General features: G+C 37.2%; 1 protein-coding gene across 5 annotated transcripts in view; it reads right to left on the bottom strand.

The window, feature by feature from the left end:
• Positions 1-27,620, bottom strand: part of lrp1bb (low density lipoprotein receptor-related protein 1Bb) — a 392,748-nt gene that overhangs the window by 36,610 nt on the left and 328,518 nt on the right. For all 5 annotated transcript variants that reach the window (XR_008647172.2, XM_055216546.2, XM_055216547.2 and 2 more), the window contains 12 exons: positions 23,841-23,963; positions 18,575-18,756; positions 18,157-18,356; positions 17,708-17,896; positions 17,483-17,631; positions 17,281-17,374; positions 14,660-14,776; positions 11,609-11,728; positions 10,813-10,932; positions 5,804-5,920; positions 4,031-4,137; positions 342-474 (listed from right to left, as the gene is read on the bottom strand). Coding sequence is in view for 4 of the 5 variants with exons in the window: in XM_055216546.2 (XP_055072521.2) it covers positions 342-474; positions 4,031-4,137; positions 5,804-5,920; positions 10,813-10,932; positions 11,609-11,728; positions 14,660-14,776; positions 17,281-17,374; positions 17,483-17,631; positions 17,708-17,896; positions 18,157-18,356; positions 18,575-18,756; positions 23,841-23,963 (1,651 nt within the window). In the remaining variant the exon portion in view is untranslated. The remainder of the gene's footprint in view (positions 1-341; positions 475-4,030; positions 4,138-5,803; positions 5,921-10,812; positions 10,933-11,608; positions 11,729-14,659; positions 14,777-17,280; positions 17,375-17,482; positions 17,632-17,707; positions 17,897-18,156; positions 18,357-18,574; positions 18,757-23,840; positions 23,964-27,620) is intronic.

Genomic DNA, 27,620 nt, shown 5'->3' with positions numbered 1-27,620 from the left:
ATTAAAGCGTCTGCCAAATGCGTAAATGTACATGGACATAGAAAAACCGTAGTGTGAATTTTTTTATTTTTTATTATATTATTATAAACCACAGCTATATTTTCCAATGTACAGTAAAAACCTTTGCCAAGTTAAGAAGTAAAATGTGATCTTCGATAAAATACTGAAGCATCTAAATAAATTATGTAGATAGAATAAAAAATTTACTAAAAAATAAAATCACCAGAGTGCTGACTTAGGCAATGTTTATTATGTACACAAACACAAAAAATGAGATCAGACCAAAACCAATATATCCATAAAACATTTCAAAAACACCCTAGCATGTGTTAAAGATGCACCTGTTCCGAGGCAATTTCTTTCATCTTCTCCCGTTTTACAGTCTTCCTGCCCATCACACAGCCACTTACGAGAGATGCAGAGACTGTTGTGACACTGAAACTGGTCGTCCGCACAGTGAGTCTCGCAGTCCTTCTGAAAACACATACATTCAACTCCAGTTCAGTGAATTTGGGGAGTAAGCTTTATTTGTCATTTGTTTAAATGGTAGACAGGAGAGAATGAAAAGTAAATAATTCAGCTAACAGAGACAGAATACGACAGACCAGAAGTGCATATTATATGAAATTTCTGCCGTGTGTCACTGTAAAAAATGCTATCAAATGAATATATGTGACCCTGGACCACAAAACCAGTTGTAAGTTGCACAGGTTATTTGTAGAAAAAGCCCAAAATACATAGGAAGGGTTAAAATTATTGATTTTTCATTCTAGTTTGGTTCCCATTTAAAGGTGCTCTAAGCAAATTCATGCGTTTTAGACCATAAAACATTTTTTGTTACATACAGCAAACATCTCCTCACTATCTGCTTGCTGCCTGTCTGGTGATCAAACTGTAAAAAAACGCGATCTCTGCTGACAGTCCAGGCTCCACAAACCGCAATAAAAACACAGTGGCCAAACCTAGCACCACGAAACAAAACAAAGTTATCCAGCCAATAAACGACAAGGAGGATTTGGTGGTGTGGGGGAGGGGTTAGCTAAGCTCCATTTGTTTGAAAACAGTTCAAACATCAACAAAAAGTGACGTCTCACAGATTCGCTTAGAATTCAGTCCACAACGTCATTACAGCTGTAAGCTAGTAGAGAGCGCTAAAACAAACCTTTTCGTTTGTAATATGTGTTGCTATAGACTTTATTTGGACTTTGAACTTTAAGGGCCCTATCATACACCCGGCGCAATGCAGCGCAATGCGCGACGCAAGTGTTTTTTGCTAGTTTCAGCCTGCCGCAGTTGTCATTTTCATGCTCAGCGCCATGTTGTTTAAATAGCAAATGCATTTGCACCCAATTTTGCGACTATGAGCGCTCTGGTCTAAGAACGAGGTGTGTTCTGAGGCAACTAAAATAAACTATATTGTTTTTGTTATTTAAAGCGTGCGTTAATAATATGTGCCTATAAACGAGACAACAACACAAGTTTGCTTATCACACACATGGATGTGCAACAGAACACAAATGTTTTGAAATATGAAAAATTAAAGGATTAAAATGTAAAAGATTATTATTGAGTCTCTTGGACATAAATGAGGACCAATTACGAGATGCTAGAAGGCGTGAAGAGCTGTTTCACTTGTAGCCTGGTAACTAATTGAATGTTTTGCTTTAAACAAATGCAAATATTGCATATATTTTGAAATGTTTTTTTATGCTACCCCACGGATTTATTGTATATGATGAAACCTCACAGTGCTATCCGAGTGCTGAAAGTTTCGGCTCTCCACATGTTTGTAAATTCTTTATCTCCTGTATGGCATATTTGTAAATATTTTTTGGGATTACACTGATGATGCCTTCTTGGGCTTAATTGCCTTCTTGGGCTTAATTTAGCTTCCTCTTCTAGACGTTACATTAGTAATACGCTCGCTTATAATGTCAAGTTATAGCCAAGTTATGCTATCGTGTATTATTTTGTGCTATCTGTCGTTTTTCTGTGCTTTTACTGCTTCTATTAATGTAAAGCTGCTTTGAAACAATTAAGTATTGTGAAAAGCGCTATATAAATAAAATTCAATTGAATTGAATTGATAATGTAGACTATCCATACATTTAAAAGCAATTAAAGCATGCTAATTTTACTTTCATGACTGAAAGAAGAAGAGAACCAGAGGTTTTAATAAAAAATAACAATTTCAATACAAATAAAGACGACGCATTTTTTTTAAATCAATCTTAAACTGGTGGTCTTCCTCCACTTAGTTTTTCAGTTTTTCAGATTCCACCATCTAAATAGGGAATCTGCATGCTGCGGGTGCAAATGGCTTTTAAAGGGGATGGGGGATGAGACTCTCATTGGTTTATTGCATGTTATGCTCAAAACACACCCATTACTCATTACAAGAATAAGAACAACCCTTTTAGACAGTGCACTAGGCGCACAAACCTGTTTTTTCCTGTTGTTAAACTAGAAAAAGTGGATTCAGACACTTCTTTTAGACTGTTAAATAGGGTCCTAAATGCTATTTTCTCAGTATTTAGATTTGTTGCAGTCAGATTTTCAAATCATTGTATCTCAAATATTGTCCTATCCTAACAAACCATATAAAGTATCAATAGAAAGTTTATCTGTTCAGCTGTCGGAGGATTTATAAATCTCAATAAATATATATATATATATATATATATATATATATATATATATATATATATATATATATATATATATATATATATATATATATATATATATATATACAATTTTAGCTTTCTTTTATAAATTATGTCAACCTATTACAAGTCAAAACTTAAAATAGTAGGTTGAATTGACTTCAAAACCAAGTTGCCAACAACAACAACCTGTATAGATTACATGTGTCTAAACACAGTGTAATAACTTATTTTTGCACTTTTGTTTGAATTTAACCAGAAAAACAATACATAATCATGACTTGTTATATAGGGGTGGGGGATAAACCGGTAGATTAACCTGTACAAATTTGTGAACCGGTAGAGATTTTGGACTATCGTCTCTATCGAGGCTACGCGCCCATGTCACGCTCCTGTGCACGTGGTTATGAAAGGGTAACGTTTGAACACGTATTTAAGCGCAGCAGTTTTAAAACAAGTTATTTTAAGCCATTGAAGCACAAACAACATATCTATATGTGTGCTCTTTCTGTGTGTGGGGAGCGTGCAAGACGCGCAATCGCTGCTCTTTCTGTCTGTGAGGAGCGCGCAAGTCACGCAACCGCTGCTCATTAAGCTTGTGAGCATTTTCCCTGCTTTATTGGCCTTAAATAGATATATGCGTCAAAATTCCCATCTTTGCAAGTATCCTCATAAGCACGACCATTTAGGACTTAAGAGAAAGTGAACAGCTAAAAGAGAAAACGTGTGTGTAACATAGGGTCCGGTCTTAAAGGGGAAGTTACCTAATTTTGCTCCTGTCTGTCACTTATGTTTATCAAACAGCATTAAGAGAAAATCTCTCACTGCTCTTGACAATCACTTTTCTACTTTAAGTTAAAAATATAAAAACAAACATAAATATTTATTATCATTCCTTTATTTAGTTTTGTTTGTTTTTATCTTCTTTTTATGCTTGTATAAGGTTTTTGTGATAATTATGAACATTTCTATGGTATTAAAGATTATAATAACAGAAAAACTTATTAAAACATAAAAAAGACTACTGTGATACACATCGTTGTCATGATATAAAATGAATCCTATCGTGATAGAAGATTTTGGTCATATCGCCCACTCCTAGCTTTTTAATAAATCTATATTAGAGTCATTAAAGACAAATGCTGTTGTTGGATTAAGATAACACAGCTTTGAAAGAAATGACCAGTTTCTTTTTGCAGTTTTGTTAATTAAATAAAAAAAGAAATGCCCTTTATCTTCAAGACTTTCTAATAAATTCATATAAGCATCAGAGAATAATCTTTTTGATGGACCAAGATTACAAAGCCTTGAAAGAAATGGCCAGAAGAGACGCTTCTTTTCAAATGACACACAATTTTACTGACCTCGTCTGAATTATCAACGCAGTCATAGTCACCATCACATCTGAAGCGTGCCGAGATACATTCCCCATTAGCGCAAGCAAAGTCCTTGTGATTACAGGTCACGGGCTCTGCAAAGAGGAGAGAAAAATTATAAGGCACCTAGTCCACATTTACATTGCATTACATTTATGCATTTGGCAGACGCTTTTATCCAAAGCGGCTTTACAAGGTATACAATTTATCAAACCAACACAGGTAATCTGACGTGCCCTGTAAAGATGATTGCAAAGATGCCGGAGAAGTTAACCATAGAGGAGGACAGAGATAGACAGCAAGAGCACATAAAAAGTGCAAATGGCCAATCTTTGGACAAGAACGGGCACAGTACCATCTGTTCCAGAGGTCCTCACAAGTACGCCAAGAACTTAAGAGGGGCTCTTTGCAAATTAATGAGCAATTAGAAGGTTAAAGAGAGCTTTTCTATAAGTGCAATGGGCAGAAAAGCATGTTGGGTAGTCAAATTTTTTTACATTTACTTAATGGCATTAAAAATGATTTAGATGCTTTATCCAAAGCTGAGAGAGAATTTAAAGGAATAGTCTACTCATTTTCAATATTAAAATATGTTATAACCTTAACTAAGAATTGTTGATACATCCCTCTATCATCTGTGTGGGTGCATGTAAGCGCTGGAGCGCGCTGCGACGCTTCGATAGCATTTAGCTTAGCCCCATTCATTCAATGGTACCATTTAGAGATAAAGTTAGAAGTGACCAAACACATCAACATTTTTCCTATTTAAGACGAGTAGTTATATGAGCAAGTTTGGTGGTACAAAATAAAACGTAGCGCTTTTCTAAGCGGATTTAAAAGAGGAACTATATTTTATGGCGTAATAGCACTTTTGGGAGTACTTCGACTCTGCGCAGTAACACCCTCCCTCTCCCATTATATGAGTGAGAAGGGGAGCGGACTTTTCAGGTGAGCCGAAGTACTCCCAAAAGTGCTATTACGCCATAAAATATAGTTCCTCTTTTAAATCCACTTAGAAAAGCGCTATGTTTTATTTTGTACCACCAAACTTGCTCGTATAACTACTCGTCTTAAATAGGAAAAACGTTGATGTGTTTGGTCACTTCTAACTTTATCTCTAAATGGTACCATTGAATGAATGGGGCTAAGCTAAATGCTATCGAAGCGTCGCAGCGCGCTCCAACGCTTACGTGCACGCACACAGATGATAGAGGGATGTATCAACAATTCTTAGTTAAGGTGATAATATATTTTAATATTGAAAATGAGTAGACCTTTAACATTTTGTCAAAGTCGTCAACCGTTAGCGTAGTTTATAAAGTAATGTAAGAATAAAATATAAATAAAAATAAATATGCAAAGTTAAGGGTTTGCATAAAACAAAACTGTCTTGTATAAGACATACTGTAGACATACTGTCATGCAAATAGCAAAACATCAAGTATAAACAGATTTAAATTCATGACCAGATGCTTGACTAAACTCTAGATGACAGACTCTCAACTTTAAGGCTCCAACAGGACACGGCAAGCTATAAAAACAGCATAAAACACACTTAAGTTCTTGATGTTTGTCCATGGGAACTTGGGCAAAGATCAGAAATTAAGAGATAAATGGTAAACAAACAGATAGAGAGTAAAAAAAACATCAAGCAATCTACGAAAGTGGCCTCTGAAGATCCCACACGATGCTTGTTGACAGTTAAAACAATTTAGTACAAACATAAGCTTTATTCAGTTGAAAGAGATGAGAGAAACTCACTACATTGTTCCTCATCCGAGTTGTCTCCACAGTCATTCTGGCTGTCACATCTCCAGTGGTCCGGGATACAGTTGTTATTCTCGCACCGAAATTCATGAGGTCCACAGGTCTTTTCATCTTTTTCATCAGACACAAACAAACAAACAAACAGATGAAAATGGATTCAAAAATGCATGAATATTAATGCGACGCTACCGCATCTCAACGCGCAATCCATGTTTCCTCAGGGTTCCCGGGCACGGATCTGACACTAAGTTCAAAACACGACTGTACTCGGGAGGCTAACGTACCATAAGATGAGATACATGACTGTGCTACCGATAACTTCCCTCCTCAATAACCTGAACACTTGACACTTAACATCAAACAGTTTGTCAACTGGGCATAATCTTTCTGAAATGAGCATTTCTCAAAGAGTTTATTTTACAGAGTACTTGTACTGTTTACATTATATAAGAACTTTGTGAAGTGTTAAAGCAAAGAAATGTTCCTTTTAAACAGACAGAACAATCAGTTTAATGCACTGTATTGGCAACGAATCAAAACACTATGAAAATATAACACTTTTTATTTATCAGTAAGTGATTTTTTCACCACTGCTTTAAGCTGGATCAAAATGTTGGCCATAGTAGGCTAGATATATATAGATATAGACAGATATAGATGAGATATAGATATATAGATTTGGGAAGTTTGGTTCCAAAACGCAATAAACGGCATTTAAAAAAAAATGAGTTACTGCCAAAATCAGTATTGTATCAGGTCAGTATTAAAAAGTTAATTATTTATTTTATGCAAAATCCGATATCCGCCGTGTTATTCTTTCATCTCTTCTCCCTTTTCCAAAACACAATAAACGCCACTCCTCCTTCTCTGCAGAATGCAATAAATCCACTCAACAATCACAGCGCACCATTCCAGGCATTGTAAACAACAATGACCGTGCTTTGAATACACACGAAATCCTAGTTTTCCTCATCTACTTTGTACTTCGTGATCAACAAACAAACAAAAACAAAAAAAGTAATTTTAATGGCATTGTTAAACCTGTGGTGGTTTTCTGTGGTGAAGAAACGTAAGCCATCAAAATCGAATAATTTACGCGAGAGGCACTCGGGTGAAAGAAAAATGCCGGTTGTTGTTTGTTCTCCCAAAAGCATCAAGCTTCTGTCATGCTAACACATTGACCCCAGGGGATGAAAAACTTTCCATCGTTTTACTCAAAGTCAACGAAAAATGAGCAGGACTAAAACATTTTACAGCTGATCGCTGTCAAAAATGTTTAGGGACGGCGTCCCAAGTATAACCGCAGCAATGACAGTGTAGTTAATATGACAAAGTAAGTGTTTTGATTAATGCCATTAATATTTATTTTTGTTTAATCAGTGCATACCACAAGTTTGTAACAGAAAATAGTGTTTTTCATCTTGTCACTTTGTTGGTATAGAATTTTTTTTTTTTCCCGAAATTAGTCAAAATTGATTTATTGGGTTTTGGAACCAAACTCTTCATATATACCATTAAAGGAATAGTCTACTCATTTTCAATATTAAAATATGTTATTACCTTAACTAAGAATTGTTGATACATCCCTCTATCATCTGTGTGCGTGCACGTAAGCGCTGGAGCGCGCTGCGACGCTTCGATAGCATTTAGCTTAGCCCCATTCATTCAATGGTACCATTTAGAGATAAAGTTAGAAGTGACCAAACACATCAACGTTTTTCCTATTTAAGACGAGTAGTTATACGAGCAAGTTTGGTGGTACAAAATAAAACGTAGCGCTTTTCTAAGCGGATTTAAAAGAGGAGCTACATTTTATGGCGAAATAGCACTTTTGGGAGTACTTCGACTCGGCGCAGTAACACCCTCCCTCTCCCATTATGAGAGGGAGAAGGGGAGCAGACTTTTCAAGCGCTCCAGCGCTTACGTGCACGCACACAGATGATAGAGGGATGTATCAACAATTCTTAGTTAAGGTAATAACATATTTTAATATTGAAAATGAGTAGACTATTCCTTTAAGAGTAAGAAAACCAAACTGCAGATACTTTTAATAGAGTAACCCTGTAAGTATCAATAAAGCCAGTTTAATGTATGGTAACAGCACCATAACACATCAAATGCCAAGATAAACATCTACAATTCCAGTACCTGCAGGCCAATGCAGATAAAGTGTGTCACATCTCGAAAATCAATAGAGACACCCGAGAAACCCGACACACCTCAATTACAGAGTGACCCTCAATACTACACTGTGTGTCACTCATTTGGAAGATGTGTTTATTCCTTTTTGCAAAACCTTTGGTTATAGATAATCCATAAAAACATCAGATATGTTGTTCAGCCAATGCAATCAAACCAATTTTCCCAATCAAATTCAGATAGAATGCAATTTATTTCCAACAGACAATGTATTGATTTCATTTCTTTCGTCGACTGATATGGGAAAGCCAGGACCATCATCTTGCTACGATACGTCAACAGTTTATACAAAATACAATATATTTGCAAACGATTAACTTTTTAAAACATCCACTGAGAAATTATATCTGCCTAGCAAATTAAATTAGGAAATCATTAATAGGGATCACAAGAGGCTGCCTATACTGTATACAGTACAGTTTACTGAAAAAAGTCATTTGTTTTCTCAACTATGACATATTATGATAAATAGCTTTTACTTAAAAACACACATATTTATAACATTTTTGACATTACTTAAAATGCATTGTTTATGCAACACACAAAAAATTTACTATAAGATAAACTCAAATGGATGCATAAAGTGAATTGAAAAAATCTTTAACTGCAATTAAAATTCAGTAAGTGTAACATATATTTTAAGTGTAATGAATTTAAAATGATCAGGATTACCCATAAACCCTAGCGCATGAATATTTTGATTATTAATCTTTTTTTCAAGCAATTTAAACTGATGTAGTTAATATGACAAAGTAAGTGTTTTGATTAATGCCATTAATGTTTATTTTTGTTTAATCAGTGCATACCACTAGTCAACTAAATAAATACAACATGGCAAAGATAAATGCACATTTATAGATTGATTCAATAGATTTATAGCATTTTGATTAAAAAAAAAAATAACTGGATTTATTGCATTTTGCAGAAAAAATAATCAGTTTTTATAATAAATCTTTGAAAATCAAATTATGAATTTTATGAATGTTTTTATAACCTAAAGATGCTATGTGAATAATTTTATAATAATCAGTGCATACCACTAGTCAACTAAATAAATACAACATGGCAAAGATAAATGCACATTTATAGATTGATTCAATAGATTTATGGGGCATTTAAATAATTGTTAATAAGAGGTAGAAAGAGGTTTAGGTTCTGCTTTGTATTATTGATGTTTTGTTGTAAATGAGTTGTTTGTGAAGTTTTGTTTATGTGATCATTGTTTGCTTTTGTAAACATGTACTTTTTTCAACACATAATATTTTTCGACAATAATAAAAACTCACATCAAAAATGCATTTTGCTGTGTATTTCCGGCGTGAAGCAAGTGCTTTAAATGACAATTTTTATGTATATCAAATTCGACCAATGGTTGGGCGCGACGTCATAGGCGTAAGTCAGAGTGCATAAAAGGACGAAAAGGAATGCCCACTTTATCTGGCATATGCTGAAGCGTGTGTACATGTAAGCCGGAAGTATGGCAAAGGAGACCTGAGAGTTTTTTAATACTTTTTCTTATAATATTCTTTGGTATCCTAAATGAACACCAAATAATATTTATTTAACAATTTGAGTAGAGTCTACATCAGCATTATAAGTGAGATAAACTGGTGTTACATATTTTTCTTTGCAAAGAAGGTTAAGGAAACTTATATAGTAGTATAAAAATGATGAGCTTTTTCTTGTTATTTGCTAGTTGAATTGACTTAAAAAGCATGATGCAAAATGGTGCATATATTTTAATTAAAACCTTATTTTTATACAGTGTAGGAAGAATTTTAAGGCATCATAATATTGTATAGTGCTTGTGATGTCTACATTTTTAAACTGACTAAATTTACTACACTCTAAAAGCAAACGGTGCTACATAGCACTAAAAGTGTTTCTTGGCTCGTATCATAGAGGAACCATTTTTAGTGCTATATATAGCAACAATGAAGCACCTATGAAGAACCAAACGGGGTCATGTAGCACCACATATGGTTCTACATGGCACAATTTGGTTCTACACAGGTGCTACACTGGTACTTCATCGGTGCTATATGGCACTTAAAATGGTTCCTCTATGATTACGCGCCAAGAACCACTTTTAGTGTAGTTTACTCGCAATCTGTGTGTGCTATATATTGCATGCTTATGAGCCATAGCATCATAAACTTAGCGACTTCCTAATTTCAAACTCAATCCAAAATCAATTGCAAGCCGAATCACCTGTGTGCTTTAACTAACCGCTAGACAAACAGATTTAGTGAAAGACAGCTGCCCATAGCAGTACATATCTCACTAGACTTCATCCTTCCCCATTCAGTGTACCACACTAAACAAGTTAGAAGAACCAAACATCACACTTGTGTTATCTGCAATAATACAATACAAAAACAAATGGTTCTCTTTATGAAACGAGCTACACAAGCCTACTGGTCCAATAGAGTCTCTATATACAATTATTTACAGCAAACTATGTCCAGGGCAGCCTCAGAAATTGTATTGTTGGTCAATCAGCATACTAAATGTCTCAAACACCGAGCCCGGGAAGAATGCAATATGTGAGGCCGTCGCTGATGTGCCACTGTCAAACTAAATCAGCCGTTGAAGGCAACAAAACAGGCCCCGGGGAATTGTTACAAGCCACAGCTAATAAAAGCCGAGTGGTCCATGATTAAGGTTGGCCTCACTCCATCAGAGAGAAAGGAGACTCTATGAGCATACAAAATTGACATTAGCCCCAATCAGACTTTCAGATGGGCCTGTACGTGTGGCCGATCGAGTCTTTGATTTGTGGATAACAAGTGGGGCTCACTCACCACAATTGGCCTCGTCAGAGCCGTCAGCACAGTCAGGGTCCTCATCGCACACCCAGAGCTTGGAGATACAATGCATGGTGGTCTTGCATTGGAACTGGTCCGGTGAACACGTGCTCTCGGCTGGAACATAGAGATTGGAGGAAATCGTAGGATATTTATGAGGTCATCAAAAGTTATTTCATGGGTTTGAAAATGGTCACAAATTCCGTTGCACAATAAAACATATTATCATGAGAATATCCACACTAACTATGCATGATATAATGACCTCCTTAAATAGTAAAAATGACAGTAATAGGTGTAAAATGTCCAATAAGGAGGAAATTACATTGTGGTGAAAATGTTAATGAATTCACCGGTATTGCATGTCAAGTGTATCCACTATTAAGCACAAATGAAACCAGTTGAGACTGTAAAAAGTTTGTTTAAAGAGAGTTCATTTTCTAAAAATCTACAGGCCCCAAAATGCTTTAAGAAACACACACATTCTTTTTCACACCAGATGACTTTATTGCTTGCTGAAACGTATTACTATCTGTCCAAGAGTAGTGACTTTTCCTTCTGAATGCCTAATAAACACCTGGCTAATGTATTTGTGCCTTTTAGCTCCCAGATCAGCTAAATCCCATGGTGTGATAAAATCCACATCGGAGATCTGTCGGCCTGGATCATTAAATTCACAGTGGAGATGCCAAATTTGGAAAATTTTGTCTCTTGAACCCTTAGATTAGAAGAATAAGGTCTATTATTGCCAGTGTTTAATGGAGGGAGCAGAAAGTGTCGTGAAGTGTCTTACGGCAGTCCGTCTCATCTTCACCATCCCCGCAGTCGTCCTGCCCATTGCAGCGGAGATTTAATGGAATACACTTCTGCTTTCTGGTGCATTTAAATTGGCCTGACAGACAGATGTATGTATCTGGAAAAGAGGGGAGACATTATAGCCAAGCGATTAGCAAGTGTGTGTCTTCTGTGACAGAACTTCATCAACAATGAATAATATAGACACCCAGATTAATTTACATTAAAGATATTGGGTATTACTGCTAATACTATATAAATAGGGACAATGCAATGTTTAATATGGTGATGCAAGTCCCGCCTTCCAGTTAAAAGAACCAATCATCAATTGATAACGACTAACGCACTTGCCAACCTGGGGTGTGTCTCCTAAAAGTGTTGTTAGCTAATTATGGTCCTTGTTCCCATTGAACTCTATTGGTAATGCACCCCTGTGCGCATACACAGTAGCTGAAATGAGCAAAATTTGAGCTTAAAGGAAAACACCATATGTTTTTCAATATTTTACTATGTTCTTACCTCAACTTAGACAAATTAATACACACCTATCTTTATTCAATGCATGGAGTTAATCTTTCAGTCCCTCCAGAAAACGCTATTATGTGATCGCATGATTCAATGCATAATCAGCCAAAGTCTGCATATTTATGCAGCAATACGCCACACTTTTTCCGCATAAATTGCAGATTTCTGCGCGCAATACATGCAAGGCTTGATTTCATAAACCCCCCCATTTTTGTAGCAAAAAGTCAAATATATCTTAGCAGAAATCTGAAAAACGTTGCATTTACTTCACCCAAGCGCAGCATCCGCTGCCATCGGAACCTTATGAAGTGATGTAATTATGCGACGTGAACATCAACGAAAAGCTGCAAACAGTTTTTGCAAGTTCACGCAATTTAATCGCATAAAATTGCATAAATATCCCGCATATTCCATCGCATTTTTTAAGACAATGTGCCGCAAGATCAAGGATTTTTGCCCGCAACAATCACAAAAAAACTCTGCGTTTTTCTTGAAGGACTGATCTTTGTACAGCGCGTCGTGAATGCGTCAGCATTTAGCCTAGCCCCATTCATTCCCCAGGATCCAAACAGGAATGAGTCCAGAAGCCACCAAACACTTCCATGTTCTCCCTATTTAAAGAATGTTACATGAGTAGTTACACAAATAAGTATGGTGTAACAAAACAAAACGTGGCGATTTTTTAAGCAGATAAAAAATGAGAACTATATTGTATGGCGGAAGAGCACTTAGTTTGCAGCACTTCGACCTCGGGCGCAGTAATATTGGGAAAAAAAACAAGTGTTTGGTGGCTTCTAAATCCATCCGTTTGGATCCTAAAGAATGAATGGGGCTAGGCTAAATGCTAACACATTCACGATGCACTGTACAAAGGTTAAGTGCACACATTGAAAAAAATAGGTATGTATTAATTCATCTAAGTTGAGGTAAGAACATAGTAAAATATAGAAAAATTTTGGTGTTTTCCTTTAAGAAACAAAAGTCTGATATTAAGTCAGATATTGTTCTCAGGTTGTCACACCACAGAAAAAAATGCCATCTCTATCAACTTATACCAAATAATTTTGAACTCAGAAACAAGGAAAACTGTTTAACGGTGTAACTCCGCAATTTTCACAGTACAACAGACTTTGCAACATTTATAATGTGTTTGGAATAAATTGTCGGAAATTATTTTACCCAGTCATTAAAGGGGCCATGGCACAAGACTTTTTTAAGATGTCAAATAAATCTTTGGTGTCCCCAGAGCACATATGTGTAGTTTTAGCTAAAAATACCCCAACAGATAATTTATTATAGCATGTTAAAATTGCCACTTTGTAAGTGTGAGCAAAATTTTGCTGTTTTGGGTGTGTCCTTTTAAATGCAAATGAGTGGTTTGTTGCAATTGAAACTCAATTGTGCAGTGAATTATTTTCTCTCTCTCTCTCTCTCTCTCTCTCTCTCTCTCTCTCTCCTTTTCTCTCCACGAAATGGCAGTGCTGTGATTGGATAGTGCAGATTAAGAGGCGGTATTATTATAATAAGAGCTCCTTATGACATCATAAGGAGAGCCAAATTTCAACGACCTATTTTCTCATGTGCTTGTAGAGAATGGTTTACCAAAACTAAGTTACTGGGTTGATCTTTTTCACATTTTCTAGGTTGATAGAAGCACTGGGGACCCAATCATAGCACTTAAACATATTCAGATTTTCATGCCATGGCCCCTTTAAGTGTGATTTTAGCGCATGATTTTAGAGATATCTGTCTTTTCCCATTCAAGAAGATATGACTTTAGTCTTGCATGACTGAAATTTGGTGCGACTACCCTAAAGGGACTTTGTTTACATTCATTTAAATCCAGCCTGTGAAATCAAGCTAAAGTCTCATAAACTTGATTTCAGTCATTGATTTTACATTAATTCTAATTTGACATGACTTTACTCAGTCAATAGTAAAGATATCAAGTTTATATTTGTACAAAATGTTTTTATGTAGAAAACAGTAAATGACAAAAAATGACTTTAGCTAGTTTTTCACAGACAGACTTAATCAATAAGTGTGTTCCCTGGGTTTCAAACCCATGACCTTGGCACTATATAAACCATATGAACACAGTGGAAATATAGCTAAAGTCATTTCCCATGAAAAGAATTTGTCAGGAATAAAATCAATATGATTGCAGTAACAATATCATTCATGTTAAAAGCACTAAAACCATCTAAAATCTTAAATCTCTGTTCCTCCAAAACATCCAGATTACAATCGTTAAATGACAAAACACTCTGTGCTCTTTTCTAATACTCCCAAAGTGGATATTGATCGTCTGATAGCAGCGAGCCCCTGTATAATTGAACATTCAGAGACGCTAAAGAAGATTTGCAGCTGATGAAAATTCCGGTCCGATTTTCTCGCATGCCCATGCTGCATACTTCACAGGAACTGAACTCTACAAGGCCTCACACCGAGAAAATAAAGCAGTGAATCTGTCGATAAGAACATGGCATTTAAGAGCGGCTTTCATCTGTGTTGTTCTGCTCACCGCAGTTGGCTTCGTCTGAGTTGTCCCCGCAGTCATTTTCTCCATCGCAAATGAAGGGAGGTAAGGCGCAAAGGCCAGTGCCACACTGAAAACGCCCAGGCTGGCATTTGAATTCCGCTGCAAAAATAATGATTAACAGTGAACTCCTGAGGATTCAAAGCAATTTGTGCAATAGGTGTGTGTTTTTAAATCTGAGTTGCACGAGGTCTCCTGAAAAGGGGGAGTCAACCCACGTCCCATTATTTCTCTAAAAGCATTCCTACGATATTTAATGCCCCCTGCCCTTTATTGAACAACAGAGGTTCCACCTATTAACAACAGCTATCGGCAGCCTGTCATTTTCGATTTGTTCCGGGCGCGCTATTCGTGAATCACCGAGGCATAAAGTTACGTTTAAAAACAAGCCTGGTGGGAAATAAAAACGAAAGAACAAAAGTTGGTACTTTATAAAAGCTTACAGGTCAGTCTAGTCTGTAGCTGTCAACTAGTTCATCTTTATATGTGACACCCGGGGCCGGGTATTGAATATTTAATATATTTTTGCACCGCGCATTTTAATGCACATTTGCATAAGCCATTAAGTTTTGGAAAGACTGTGTCGCTAAGCTAGCTTTGCGATCTTTCTGCTTCGCTACTTGAGAGTCTGTGAGTAATATGAAAGAAAGAAACTCATTCAATCTGTTCCTGCTTTCCACAACAACTCATCAAATGAGTCAACGCACAAAAATGTTCATTAAAGTTTATGCATGCTATTCATCCCGAAATATTTTACTAAAAGTATTTCTATGTACACTTTAAAAGTTTTAGATCATTCATTCTTTATTAATTTTTCACATTTTAGACTAATAGTAAACTCATCAAAACTATTGAATAACACAAATATAACTATGACAATTATGTTGAGACAAAAAGCATTCAAAACAAATAAAAACTTTGTTGTTTTATGTCATCTTCAGTGCAAAACATGTATTGTTGGCGTTTTATAAAGCAGCTTCTCACCTTCAGATAAATTTTTAAAAGGTATGAATTTCAATCTATTACAGACATCTATTGGCTGCTTTTTCTTCATTTTCAGTCAAAGTCATCCAAATGAAACAATATATATACTTTAAGGGGGGGGGGGGGGTTCAACTTTTTTAATGCATTCTGACTTATTAACACAGTTTAAGAGTTGTTTCCTCATGCTAAACAAATGCAAAGTGTCAAAAAAGCAATTGGATATGTTACAGAGTATTTCTGTGCCGAATGCACTTCATCAGGGTTTGTACAAGTTTCTGAAAGTTTTTTCTGAATACGGGTCCAGCTGACGTTTCAGGGGTATGCTATACGTATCACTTCTTTTATGGACACTTCCCCCAGAAAACCACGCCCACACGTCAATTAGCGGGAGAGAGATGAATCGAGGAAGCTAAGTCAGAGGCATCACTTTGCGACACTTTTGTTTTTGGATGTAAGTGGAAGAAAGCCAGCATTATGGAAACAATGGATATAGTTTGTTTATCCGGGGTAGCAGCGGAGTTTTGCATTTGTTTAATTCTGGAATTCACTGAAAAGTCCCAACAGAGTCATGAGTCGCATGCGGTAAGTAAGACTTCTGTGTTATGTTGGAAATAGGCACGTAAGTGCATATTATGTAAACGACATGAACATGTAGTGAATCATAAGTTATCCCTTCAGTTTTGTATAAAGTGTTGACTCGTGACTCGCTCCTCCCGCAGTTCGTAACTCCTCCTCCTGAATTTTTTTGCATGTTATCAGAACGAATCGGTAAAGCTAATATGTCTTTTATAAGTCTGATAAAACCAAAGACTCTTCGGAGATATGAAGGATGTAGTACTACTCTATAAGTACTCCAGATTAACATCAGATACGCAAAAACATTGTGTGTTATGCGTAAATTAATGCTTTGTAAAAAAAACATGATATTTTTATTTTGACTACAAAAGTATTTTCAAAAATTTAGATAAAAAGATTTTTAAGGTCATAAGAAACATTTCAGTCAAATGTTCTGAATATTATGTATTGCTGTATATACTGTACATAAAAATAATTATCGTTCTTTCATGTGTTCATTTACCATATTTTCCGGACTATAAGTCGCTCCGAAGTATAAGTCGCTTCAGTCAAAAAATGCGTCATGAAGAGGAAAAAACACAAATCGCACTGGACTACAAGTCGCATCTATTTAGAAAATTATTATTCTTTTTGGGGGCATTTTGTTTGTTAAGTCTTTCTTCATTGTCTTTAGGAGCAACATATAGTGCCCTATTGTGTCTATAGACGGTAATGTTTTCTTTTGGTTCATGTTAGTAACTATGAATTAATTTTGAAATATAAGTCGCACCTGACTATAAGTCGCATGACCAGCCAAACAAGAAAAAGTGAGACTTATAGTCCGGAAAATACGGTAGTAAAAAAGAGAATACCAAACACCCCTTGGTTATTTTTTAAAAGATTTATATTTACATTTAATTTCAGAGTGAATATATAAATAGACAGGATGTTAAATATAAAAAGCAATTTTATCATTTAGCATAATGCCTAGTCCGAGTTACAATAAAACATAAACATGTCAAACAGTGAACTGCAGGCCGTGCAATGTTAGAACTGTAAGCACTTACGACAGTCTGAAGGCTCATCGGACCCATCGCCGCAGTCGTCTACCGTGTCACATTTCCACCAGAATGGAATGCACTCATCTGTTCCGCAGCGAAACTGCAAAAACGTCCACCATGTTGAACAAAAGGTCAATCGTGTGCAACACAAACTAGAATTCGTGCTGTTTCTACTAATAGCATGCAATCATCGTTTGAGTTAACAGACCTGGCTTGCTGTGCAGTTGGATAGGCACGTCTTGTTATCGGACGCCAGGTAGAAGTTTGTTGGGCAGGCACATTTATGACCTCCGCCGGGAGACAGCAAGCATAAATGACTACAGCCTCCATTGGCCACCTGACACTGGTGCTTGGGCACTGTGAAAAATGGGGGTTAAAATGGAAGGTGCATATTAAATAAATATATGTAATATTTAGTTAAAACACTCCTTACCTTCAGGCTGACGCAGAGGGTGGTAAACTATGATAGACTTGATGGCCTGCCAAGAGTTAAGGAGCTCGACCGCATAAGCACCGGTGGTCTTATGAGCCCTACGGAGGGATTTGGACTTTCCGTCGGTCCAGTAAATAAAGTCCTCGAACAGCGTGAGCCCCATCACACCCTGGATGTGATCATGAGGAACTGAGGTAGAGAGCAACATATCACGGACATCGTTAAAGTTGTGTACAGTAAGATTAAATCAAAGTTATTATCTAGTACCAAAATAATTTTTTTATGTTTAGTTTTCCACATGCTGTGCGTATCTGATGCTCGCTGTAGAAATTGACCTTGCTCGATTATACTGTACTGTTCAAATGGCTTCACTGCTGCCCAATTCAGCAAAGTTATGGTCTACTAAGCCGATACATGAAATGAAAAAGAAATAAAATGACTCATCGTACCCCGACGCCTCTGAGAACCATCCATGTTGGCAAAAAAGATGTGATTATCATCAGCCCAGTAGATTCTCTTGTTTGTGTAGTCAATAGTTAAGGCGGACGGGCTGTAGATCTCTTTGTTCACGATAACCGTGTGGCCTTGACCATCCATGCCAACTCGACCGACGTGAGGACTTTCACAGCAGTCAATCCAAAACACATACCTGAGAGAGAGAGAGTGAATAAAAACCTAATTTAGGAGCTTCACACAACATCAGACGTCCTTGTCAAAGTTGTTTCAAGTTAAGATTAGACATTCCCATTGATCTGGTGAATCTATTCTTTCTTTTACTTGTGACAAAGTAAAGTCTCCCCGGACTGATCGTTGAAAGTACAAAGGGTATTGTGCGATTTTAAAGGGAAGCGGCTGGTGGAAATGTACCCGCTTTGAGCGTCCAGGGCCAGGTCCGTAGGGTTCTTCAGCCCAGAGCTCACTAAAACAGTGGGATATAAACCGTTGGATTTAGACACCTCCAGGGTTTTTCTCTCTACATCACACCAGTACAAGTTCTTTCCAATCCAGTCCACAGCCAGCACACTGGGCACGGCCGTTCGGTGAACAACCTATTAACACAAACAACAGGAATTTAAATTGTCAAGGAACATTTGTCTTTTCAGGAATTACTTTTACAGAAAGAACACCCTGAACTAGTTTAGTATGTTCAAGATGCTCTAGTTGGATACCTAGGATATGGGTTGTATGAAGTTTAATTTTCACAACTTGTTTATTGTCTTAATAGCATTGTGATGTGGAATATGTGACGACCAGGTCCAGTTGGGTTTTTGTCTTAGGTCCAAGTCGGATATTCAATTTATGTCATTTCACAGTTCTGTATGGGTCTGGGTCTAACTTTTAAATATTAGACCGTCCGAGTCGGTTTTGTGTTGCACATTCATGGGTCTCTTTGGGTTCTGGTATAAATTTTTGGACCTGTGAAGACCTCTAGGTCTAACTATGTAGTATGACCAAGCTGGTCTTCATTATGACCAAGCTGATCTAAGTACCCTTCTGAAAAATCCAGCTAAAACCAACATAAGCTGGTAGCTTGTTTTAGCTGGTTTAAGGTGGTTTACGCTGGTCCTCCCAGCCTGACAAAGCTGGTCATGCTGGTGGGCAAGCTGGTATTCCAGCCTAACCAGCTAAGTCCAGCTAGACCAGCTTAAAATGTGACCAAAACACAGCTAGACCAGCTTGCTACACCAGCAAAACCGCTTCCTACACCAGCAAAACCAGCTAAAACCAAGCTGGGGACCAGCTAAAACCAGCTCACCAGCTTATGCTGGTCTTAGCTGGATTTTTCAGTAGGGTAGCCTCCCATACTAACCAGTTATGTAACCAAAACCTATTTAAAACTAATGAAAACAGCTGAGACCATTAGGCTGCTTGTTGTTGAAGTTGCCAACAACTTTCTATAAAGTTTGAAGTACTAAATAAAAACATCTTTAAATCAGATATTTTGTCTCTGTTTGATGTCGTGCCTGATGCAAATATTGCATAGCACACTTATGGGAAACAAAATTTGCCATACATACTTGGACGACATTTACAAGCTTTCATTACAATACATGATACGTTTCGAGATCTTCTTTATCATCATCATCTGCAAGAGATGTGTATCCGTGCCAATCGGCAAGATTTTCCCTTCAGCAGTAATTTCAGCTAAGCTGAACTTGAAATATTCTCTGAAATGTCAATGATTGAGGAACATTTTCCCAATCAGAAAAGCGCCTCCATATGAGAGCATGAGAGGAAGCATTAATATTCCAAGTGGGAAAGAAAGAGCTTCTGGTTTTCTGGTGATCTCGTCTGGCCCTGATGTGAAGGATTGCAGTGGCTAACTCATTTAAAAATGTCAACGTTTGAATATATCAGCAACGAACGCATCAACATCATATCAGATCATCGGAGAGGCCGCAATTTGATGTGTGAATGGTTGCTAAAATATTTCAACAATATTGAAGGGCTTTGTTTATGTCTGTAATGTTTATTTGCTTAAATTTTAGTATTCATATCATATATGCTCCAAAACAGTTCCTAAGTAACTAACAGGCATTCCAACTTCACAAACAAGGTAATATATCACATACTTTGGTTCATTATATATTATTAAACAAATTAAACCACACCAAAGGCACTGCCTGAGGCATCATGGCCACATGGTGACCTGCTGCAATATAAAAGTTTTATTACTATAATACAATATTACAGTGAACAAGCCCACCACTTCCAACTAGGGATGCATTAACCGCGATTAATCTATAGCAGAATACAAGTTTTTGTTTACATCATACATGGGTGATTTTCACGAAATCCAGATTTAGAAGGTGTCCAGCATCAGAATTTTTAAAAAACCCTTGAAGCCAATTTTTTTGCACATATAAGTTTAACGTCTGAACTTACTATAACCATTATTTTTAAGAGGATATAAAAAAAATATTTCCTATAGAATTATTTACATTTTTTTAGAATTATCATTATCAAAAATGATCATTACCACAACATGATATTACATTAAATATATGCATTTACAAACTCATGTTTGGGTAATGAGAAATAAAAAGTTGTCTAGGTACTATGACAAACAAAATTTTTACTTTTATCTGGAGAGAAAAAAATTAGAACTGCTTACCTGGTAGCCATCTTGAGTATTACATTCAATTATGTCCCTTCCAACATTTTTTTTTAAATGTTAGTTCCTTGAGGGCTTAAACAATAAATGAATATTGTGGAGTATGAGAAAATTTTTCTTGGACACATTTATATTTCTTATTATTGTCTCTACATTTCCCAATGATCACCAAATACCACATGTTTCTTTACTGTAAACAGGCCCGGGGTGGGTAATCGGGAGAACCGGGAGAATTCCCGGTGGGCCGCTTCACTTTTGGGCCGGTCGAGTTTTTTTTTTTTTACATTTGTCACATTAGTGAGTCTACCTTCTCTCAAATGACACTTCACACGTTTAGCATTGTTACTGCAGCGCGCAGCCTCTGCATGGGTTGTACCATGTGAGGGAGTTTTCCCCTCCCCTCCCATAGAGTTGGTTCGGTCCATAGCGCGTCCAAGAAAACTTTTCTCCGGTAGGCTGGGCCGGCCCTACCGTAACAATACGCGTCTGAGAGGAGGAGGGCGTAAAAAACAGGTTGAAGAAAAAAATCCATTGGAGGATGATGCTGCCAAATGTGCCAAACATACAGATTTATTTTACAAGAGGACAACAACAGGTAACTTAAAGAGAAATAAGCCTAGTAATGATTAGCATTAGCAACGTAATTATTCGGCTAATACCGTTGTCAAACTATTTACAAGCCAACATTTTTGTTTTTGTTAAAATTTTAGCCTTTTGTGTAATACATGGCGATTCATAGACTTTGCAAATATTTTGCAAGCAGCTTCTGAGCAGCAGATAAGCCAGTTCCCCGCTGAAAATGAGGAGGCCATGAGAAAACAATATGAATTAAAGTTATTTAACCCTCAGGTTGTGTTCAGAACCATATAACACCTTTTGTGTTCTCAGTCAAAAATGACCAGCCGAAAAAAAGCTTATAAATCACTTGTTATGCTATATATTTACCCAATATTGGATTCAATATTTTTGTCAAATTGTTTTCTTTTTTAATTAGGACTGGGTTTTATATTTCTATTTGCATCTGATTAATCATAGCCCTCATCGCATTAGCAATGCTAATAATTTATCAACCTTCTCTTGTGGAATAGACTCCTAAAAGGGCTGGATTATTTTTGACCCATAATGGGTAAATATTGGACGGGACGCGCTGCTGGGTTGGAATTGACCCGATGCTGGGTTGTTTTAACCCAACTGTTGGGTTATTATTAATCCATGGTTGCATAACAACAATCCAGCATTGGGTTATTTTTGGCCCAGCATGTATTCTGTCCAATATTTACCCATTATGGGTAAAAAAAAATAACACAGCCTTTTTTAGGGTGTAGAGGAATATTTTTGTTAACTTCTCATCTTAAGTGAAATATTATTTAACTTTTACCTTATTTGTTTAACCATGATATTAATAGAAACTATAGTAAGAGCTGAACTGTTGCTTTATTTATCCAATTTGAAAAAAGTGCTAATTTGGAATAACACTATGGAAAAAGTGGGCCGGTCTTGGGCCTGAAACTCCCGGGCTGAAAAGTGGCCCCTCTCCGGCCCTGACTGTAAATGTTTATAGTATAACATGAACCGAAATCCAGTCATAGACACGTTGCGGTAATGAAAATTTTCACCTTAAATGTGGAAAAACAAAAAAATTGGTTTGTATGATGTCATTTAAAATCATGTGCAAAATAGTACATGAAGAGATGTTTGTAACTGCATGCTTTTTATTTTGATACTCTTACTTTGCATTTACTTTTTTATCAAAATGTTTCACAACACCGCATAAGTCTAATTTCGTGAGAATCACCCATATGTGTGTGAACTGTGTATAATAACTTTGTATAAATAAATGCACAAACATGCATGTATATATTTAAGAAATGTTTACATGTGTATATTGTGCTTTTGTATATTTATTTATTTATAAGATTTTTGTAAATATGTACATAGGATTTACCCTCAGCATCAAAAGACATTTGCAATTGGATAACTCTTTACCCAATGCGGGTTTGCAATACAGAATAAATATTCAGAGCTCATAAAACATCAAATGGCAATGCAGTAGTAGAGACCAGAGCAAATGTTTCATTGTCCTGGTGAAAACTCACAGATTACTATAAATCAATCTGCTGTGGTGCAAATAACATTTTTATGTATATTACACGTATACTGTATGTATATTACCTATTGATTGTATTAGATACCAGCAAAAATTAATCTTAAAATAAAATCTACAAGTAATGTGGTGCCTACATTATACCGTATTTGTGACCCTGCCAGGCTAAAGTCTCATAATCGAATATTGTTACAATCATTGACATGGCCGTACTCAATTAATCCCGATAAAGCTATTGCAGTTATATTTTCAGAGAATGTTCTTTACATTATGTAGGATGATTTTATGTAAATTTTATGTTGAACCACCACCCTAGAAACAGAACAGATGGTAGTTTGTATTCCTTTCTTGCATGGTGGGAGATAAAAACAACATACCGTGTCCTCATGTTGCTAAGTGATTTATTAATAAAACCACCACAACAGTCGATCAATGAAATCGTTTTTTTCTGTGCAACAGAAATGGTGATAGCATCATTATATCTCCGGCTAATGATGGGTAAAGGTCTTTAACCCAAACTAAACATATTGTACCAGTTTGCATTGTCTCTATTTCCACTGATCTAAAGATTACATCCAAAAATGCTAATGAATTTCAAATGGCTTTAGCTAGTGCTGAGCAGGGGTGATAAATCAGGAGGGGGCAACGCTGTGTAATGAAGCCAAATGATGCTCTTGGCCCCTGCAATGAAGCTAATGAGATGGGGAAAAGTGTTGCTCAGCAGGTACACTGCAGAGATGTGTGCCTAAGCCTTAACCATGTGACCATAATGAGTCCCTCAAATGGGCGTTTAAATCTATGCCTCTATAGCTAAAATTTAGGTATTGCACCTTTTCATTGCATCTTTGCATCAAATGCTGTCTGAATCACTTAACGTTAAGCTAATGAGTATGACAGATGAGAAACTACAGCACCTTAAGGTCACTTCCGTTCAGGCGAATTCTGTTTATCCTCCGGCCGCTGGGTCTGCTGGAGTCGATCCAGTAGATGAACTCCTTCTTGTAGTCAAAATCCAAACTAATGATGTTGTTAAGACCCTGGAGTAAAAAGGAAACACAACGCGAAGGTAAATTAAGTCACTGACGTCCCATCACGAGATGGACTCACGACAAGTCTGGCTTTCAGAGCAATCAGCGTGATGTATTAGTTGTGTAAAGACCGCAGACTGAGATCATAGATAAACTATGCAGAAACAAAAAACGAATATGTTACGTCTTGTCGGAGCATTCAATTAGCCGGAAGGCTTAATTACCCAATTTACATACGCTTATCTCTTGACAGCATCTGGTGCAGATGTACTCTAGACGTGAAGCATACCGAGAATACATTTCCTTTGATGTCTATTAACCGTATTGATTCTGGAACGAGACTGAATGTGCGGGTGGATGCCCACGATTCGCTTCAGAATCCAGGAAAGGAGTTCAAACAGCCTTCAGAGTCTGCATTCGTAACTGTCATGTTCACGTCAGACTGCTGTCACTCAATCTTAGGCCCATTTCACAATAGGTGCTGAGATACAGCGACAGGCGCGATAACGGATGAAAACAGTCCTTATACCCCATCAAATCATTAGTAGTAGTCAAGACAAGTCACATAGATCATCAAAGACCTTTAGCTTTGTCTTGAAGCAAAATCGATGGCCTTATCTTATAAGACCAAGATCAAAACTGTGTTTCTTTATTTGACAATGAAAATTTGATTCTTAATGGTCAAACCGGTCCAAAACATTTAGAGCATGCTTTTTCCCTTCTAGCCACAACCTTGATCCCACATACGAAATTCAGGAAAAAGGCAAACATTTTGTTTAATGTAAATGGTCTTTAAAGGGACACTTTACCGATTTGCATTAAAGGAATAGTCTACTCATTTTCAATATTAAAATATGTTATTACCTTAACTAAGAATTGTTGATACATCACTCTATCATCTGTGTGTGTGCACGTAAGCACTGGAGCGCGCTGCGACGCTTCGATAGCATTTAGCTTAGCCCCATTCATTCAATGGTACCAATCAGAGATAAAGTTAGAAGTGACCAAACACATCAACGTTTTTCCTATTTAAGACGAGTAGTTATACGAGCAAGTTTGGTGGTACAAAATAAAACGTAGCGTTTTCCAAGCGGATTCAAAAGAGGAACTACATTCCATGGCGCAATAGCACCTTCGGGAGCACTTCGACTCAGCGCAGTAACACCCTCCCTCTCCCATTACGAGAGTGAGAAGGGGAGCGGACTTTTCAGGCGAGTCGAAGTACTCCCAAAAGTGCTATTACACCATAAAATATAGTTCCTCTTTTAAATCCGCTAAGAAAAGCGCTACGTTTTATTTTGTACCACCAAACTTGCTCGTATAACTACTCGTCTTAAATAGGAAAAACGTTGATGTGTTTGGTCACTTCTAACTTTATCTCTGATTGGTACCATTGAATGAATGGGGCTAAGCTAAATGCTATCGAAGCGTCGCAGCGCGCTCCAGCGCTCACGTGCACGCACACAGATGATAGCGGGATGTATCAACAATTCTTAGTTAAGGTAATAACATATTTAAATATTGAAAATGAGTAGACTATTCCTTTAAGCTTTGTATCGTTAGAACCCTAGTCATGTTTTTGAATGGTCGTGCATCATTCCCTCAGTTTCCCCTGAGACGGGAGAAATACAGATTTCAGTGTTGCACTTCCTTCTTTCAATGACGTAAAAATCTTCATTTTGCGTCATTGAAAGAAGGAAGTGCTATATCTTTGTCGAGGGTGTAAGACTACAAACACTCATTACTAATTTTTCCAAGATGGGGGCTATGGGTGGGACCCACTCACGCTACAGACCTATTACAGATCAGTGGGTGGGACTGAGGAGAAGGCCGGAGCCTGGGCTTCGGCTGCGTAGAGAAGCCCGGACTGGCTAGAGCTTGGACGGACTAGTAGTGCCTGTACTCTCGCTGTGTGCTTTCTGTATAACATTTCCGCATCAGATCAGAATATGAACGTTTGTTTGGTGAATGTTCCCGGACAAGAGAGGTACTTTGCGGTGTTTATTTCACAGACTTGTTTCGGCTTACGAGCACAAGCGCTGAGCCAGCATGTCTGTGGAGTATACATATGTGCAGTGGACGTGTTTGTGTGCAGGATGCAGTTAATGGGAGTGGCTTACAGAGCTGTGCATTGTGGTGCATTGTGGGAGTTGTAGTTTTCAATACAAATGTGCCCTAAAGTCACATTCTGTCTTTTCTCGGTCAAATAGGCACAAAATTCTAAATTTATGTTACATTTCGACTACAAATATGACCTACTTTCAGTAAAGATTAATGTTTTTATCAATGAAATGTCCCTTTAAACATAGATACGCAAGATACGCACCATCATAGTTAAATCGTTAGCTAAAAAGTTATTTGTAAATATTATAATACCGCTGCACTGTACATCTTGTTGCTAAGCCAATTGCGTCCATGTAATGGACTATTTATCTTAGCTTTAAACTGATGAACAAGCAAGACGATAATTTCAACCTAAATCAATAATTTATATCCATTTATTTATTCATTCAGTGTGTAGCAGGATGGTGTACAGTCAGCCTGTCATGATCTCAAAATAATCCCCTTCAGCGTAACAGAAGCAGGGTTTATTTTGTAATTATGATCATCTAACTGTACATTAGCCCTTGCTCACTGCGTCAAACTGAAAGCACTTGCGATGCTTTAATTATGGATACTCTTATGAGAGCTAAACAAATACAAATAGCACACGAGATCACAGCTTTGCACTACGCCAATATGAGGTCAACAAAGACCTCTGGGTGTTGGAAAGGTGTATTAGGGGCCCGCTCATTTTTAAGTGTAAAAGCTTTCCTCTTTTCCCTCTCGTTAAACAAAACTGAATAAATAAAAAATTGAATGATTGCTGTAGAGAACACTCCATAAAGAGGAAGAGTTTTCTGAGGGCCCTATAGACATTCCCCTGGATGACAGTTTCAATTGGTATGAATAATGTAACAAGCGCAGAATTGAGGAAACTCACATTTGGCTAAGAATCATCATTTAGATGGTAATGACTAAGCCTCTAATGACACCAGCTGTGGATAACAGCATAGGAAAACTCAACATGACACAGTAGACCAATCAGATGAAGACGCTGAAGTCAAAGTAAAATCGTATAGTGCTATTTATCATGGGTGTGGTAGTTGTGTGACACACAAAAAATATGAATATTCAAAGGATGAAACATATTATTTATCAGAAAACTAGTGTTCCCTTATAGCTCAGCATGTAAAGCATTGCGTTAGCAGTGCAGAAGGTCATGGGTTCTAACCATAGACTGTAAAAAAGAGGGACTTAGTGTCTGTGACGGCACCCATAGGTTTCTGAAGATCGTTTTTGAAGCTTAAAGTAGGCGTTGCCTGCGGTTGCCATCTTGGCCGCGCGTCACTAGCGGATATCCAAAAATGGGTAAAGAGGCGGGACGTGGGAAGCTGAGGTGGCTGGTTGCTGAAACCACGCCCTCCTAGCTCAACTCTAGTGACAGCAGTGGCTGTTCAGCTGTCACTCAAGTGGCCCTTAAAGGTGCAGTGTTTACATTTTTGCGACATCTAGTGGTTAGGTTGCGCATTGCAACCAACGGCTCAGTCCATTGCTCACCCCTCGCTTTTGAAACACATAGAGAAGCTACGTTAGCTGCCACCGGATAAACATGTCATCGTCTGA

This window comes from Misgurnus anguillicaudatus, chromosome 17, assembly GCF_027580225.2.
Source record: "Misgurnus anguillicaudatus chromosome 17, ASM2758022v2, whole genome shotgun sequence".
Classification (NCBI taxonomy): Eukaryota; Metazoa; Chordata; class Actinopteri; order Cypriniformes; family Cobitidae; genus Misgurnus; species Misgurnus anguillicaudatus.
This window is presented reverse-complemented; position numbering and strand designations above follow the sequence as displayed.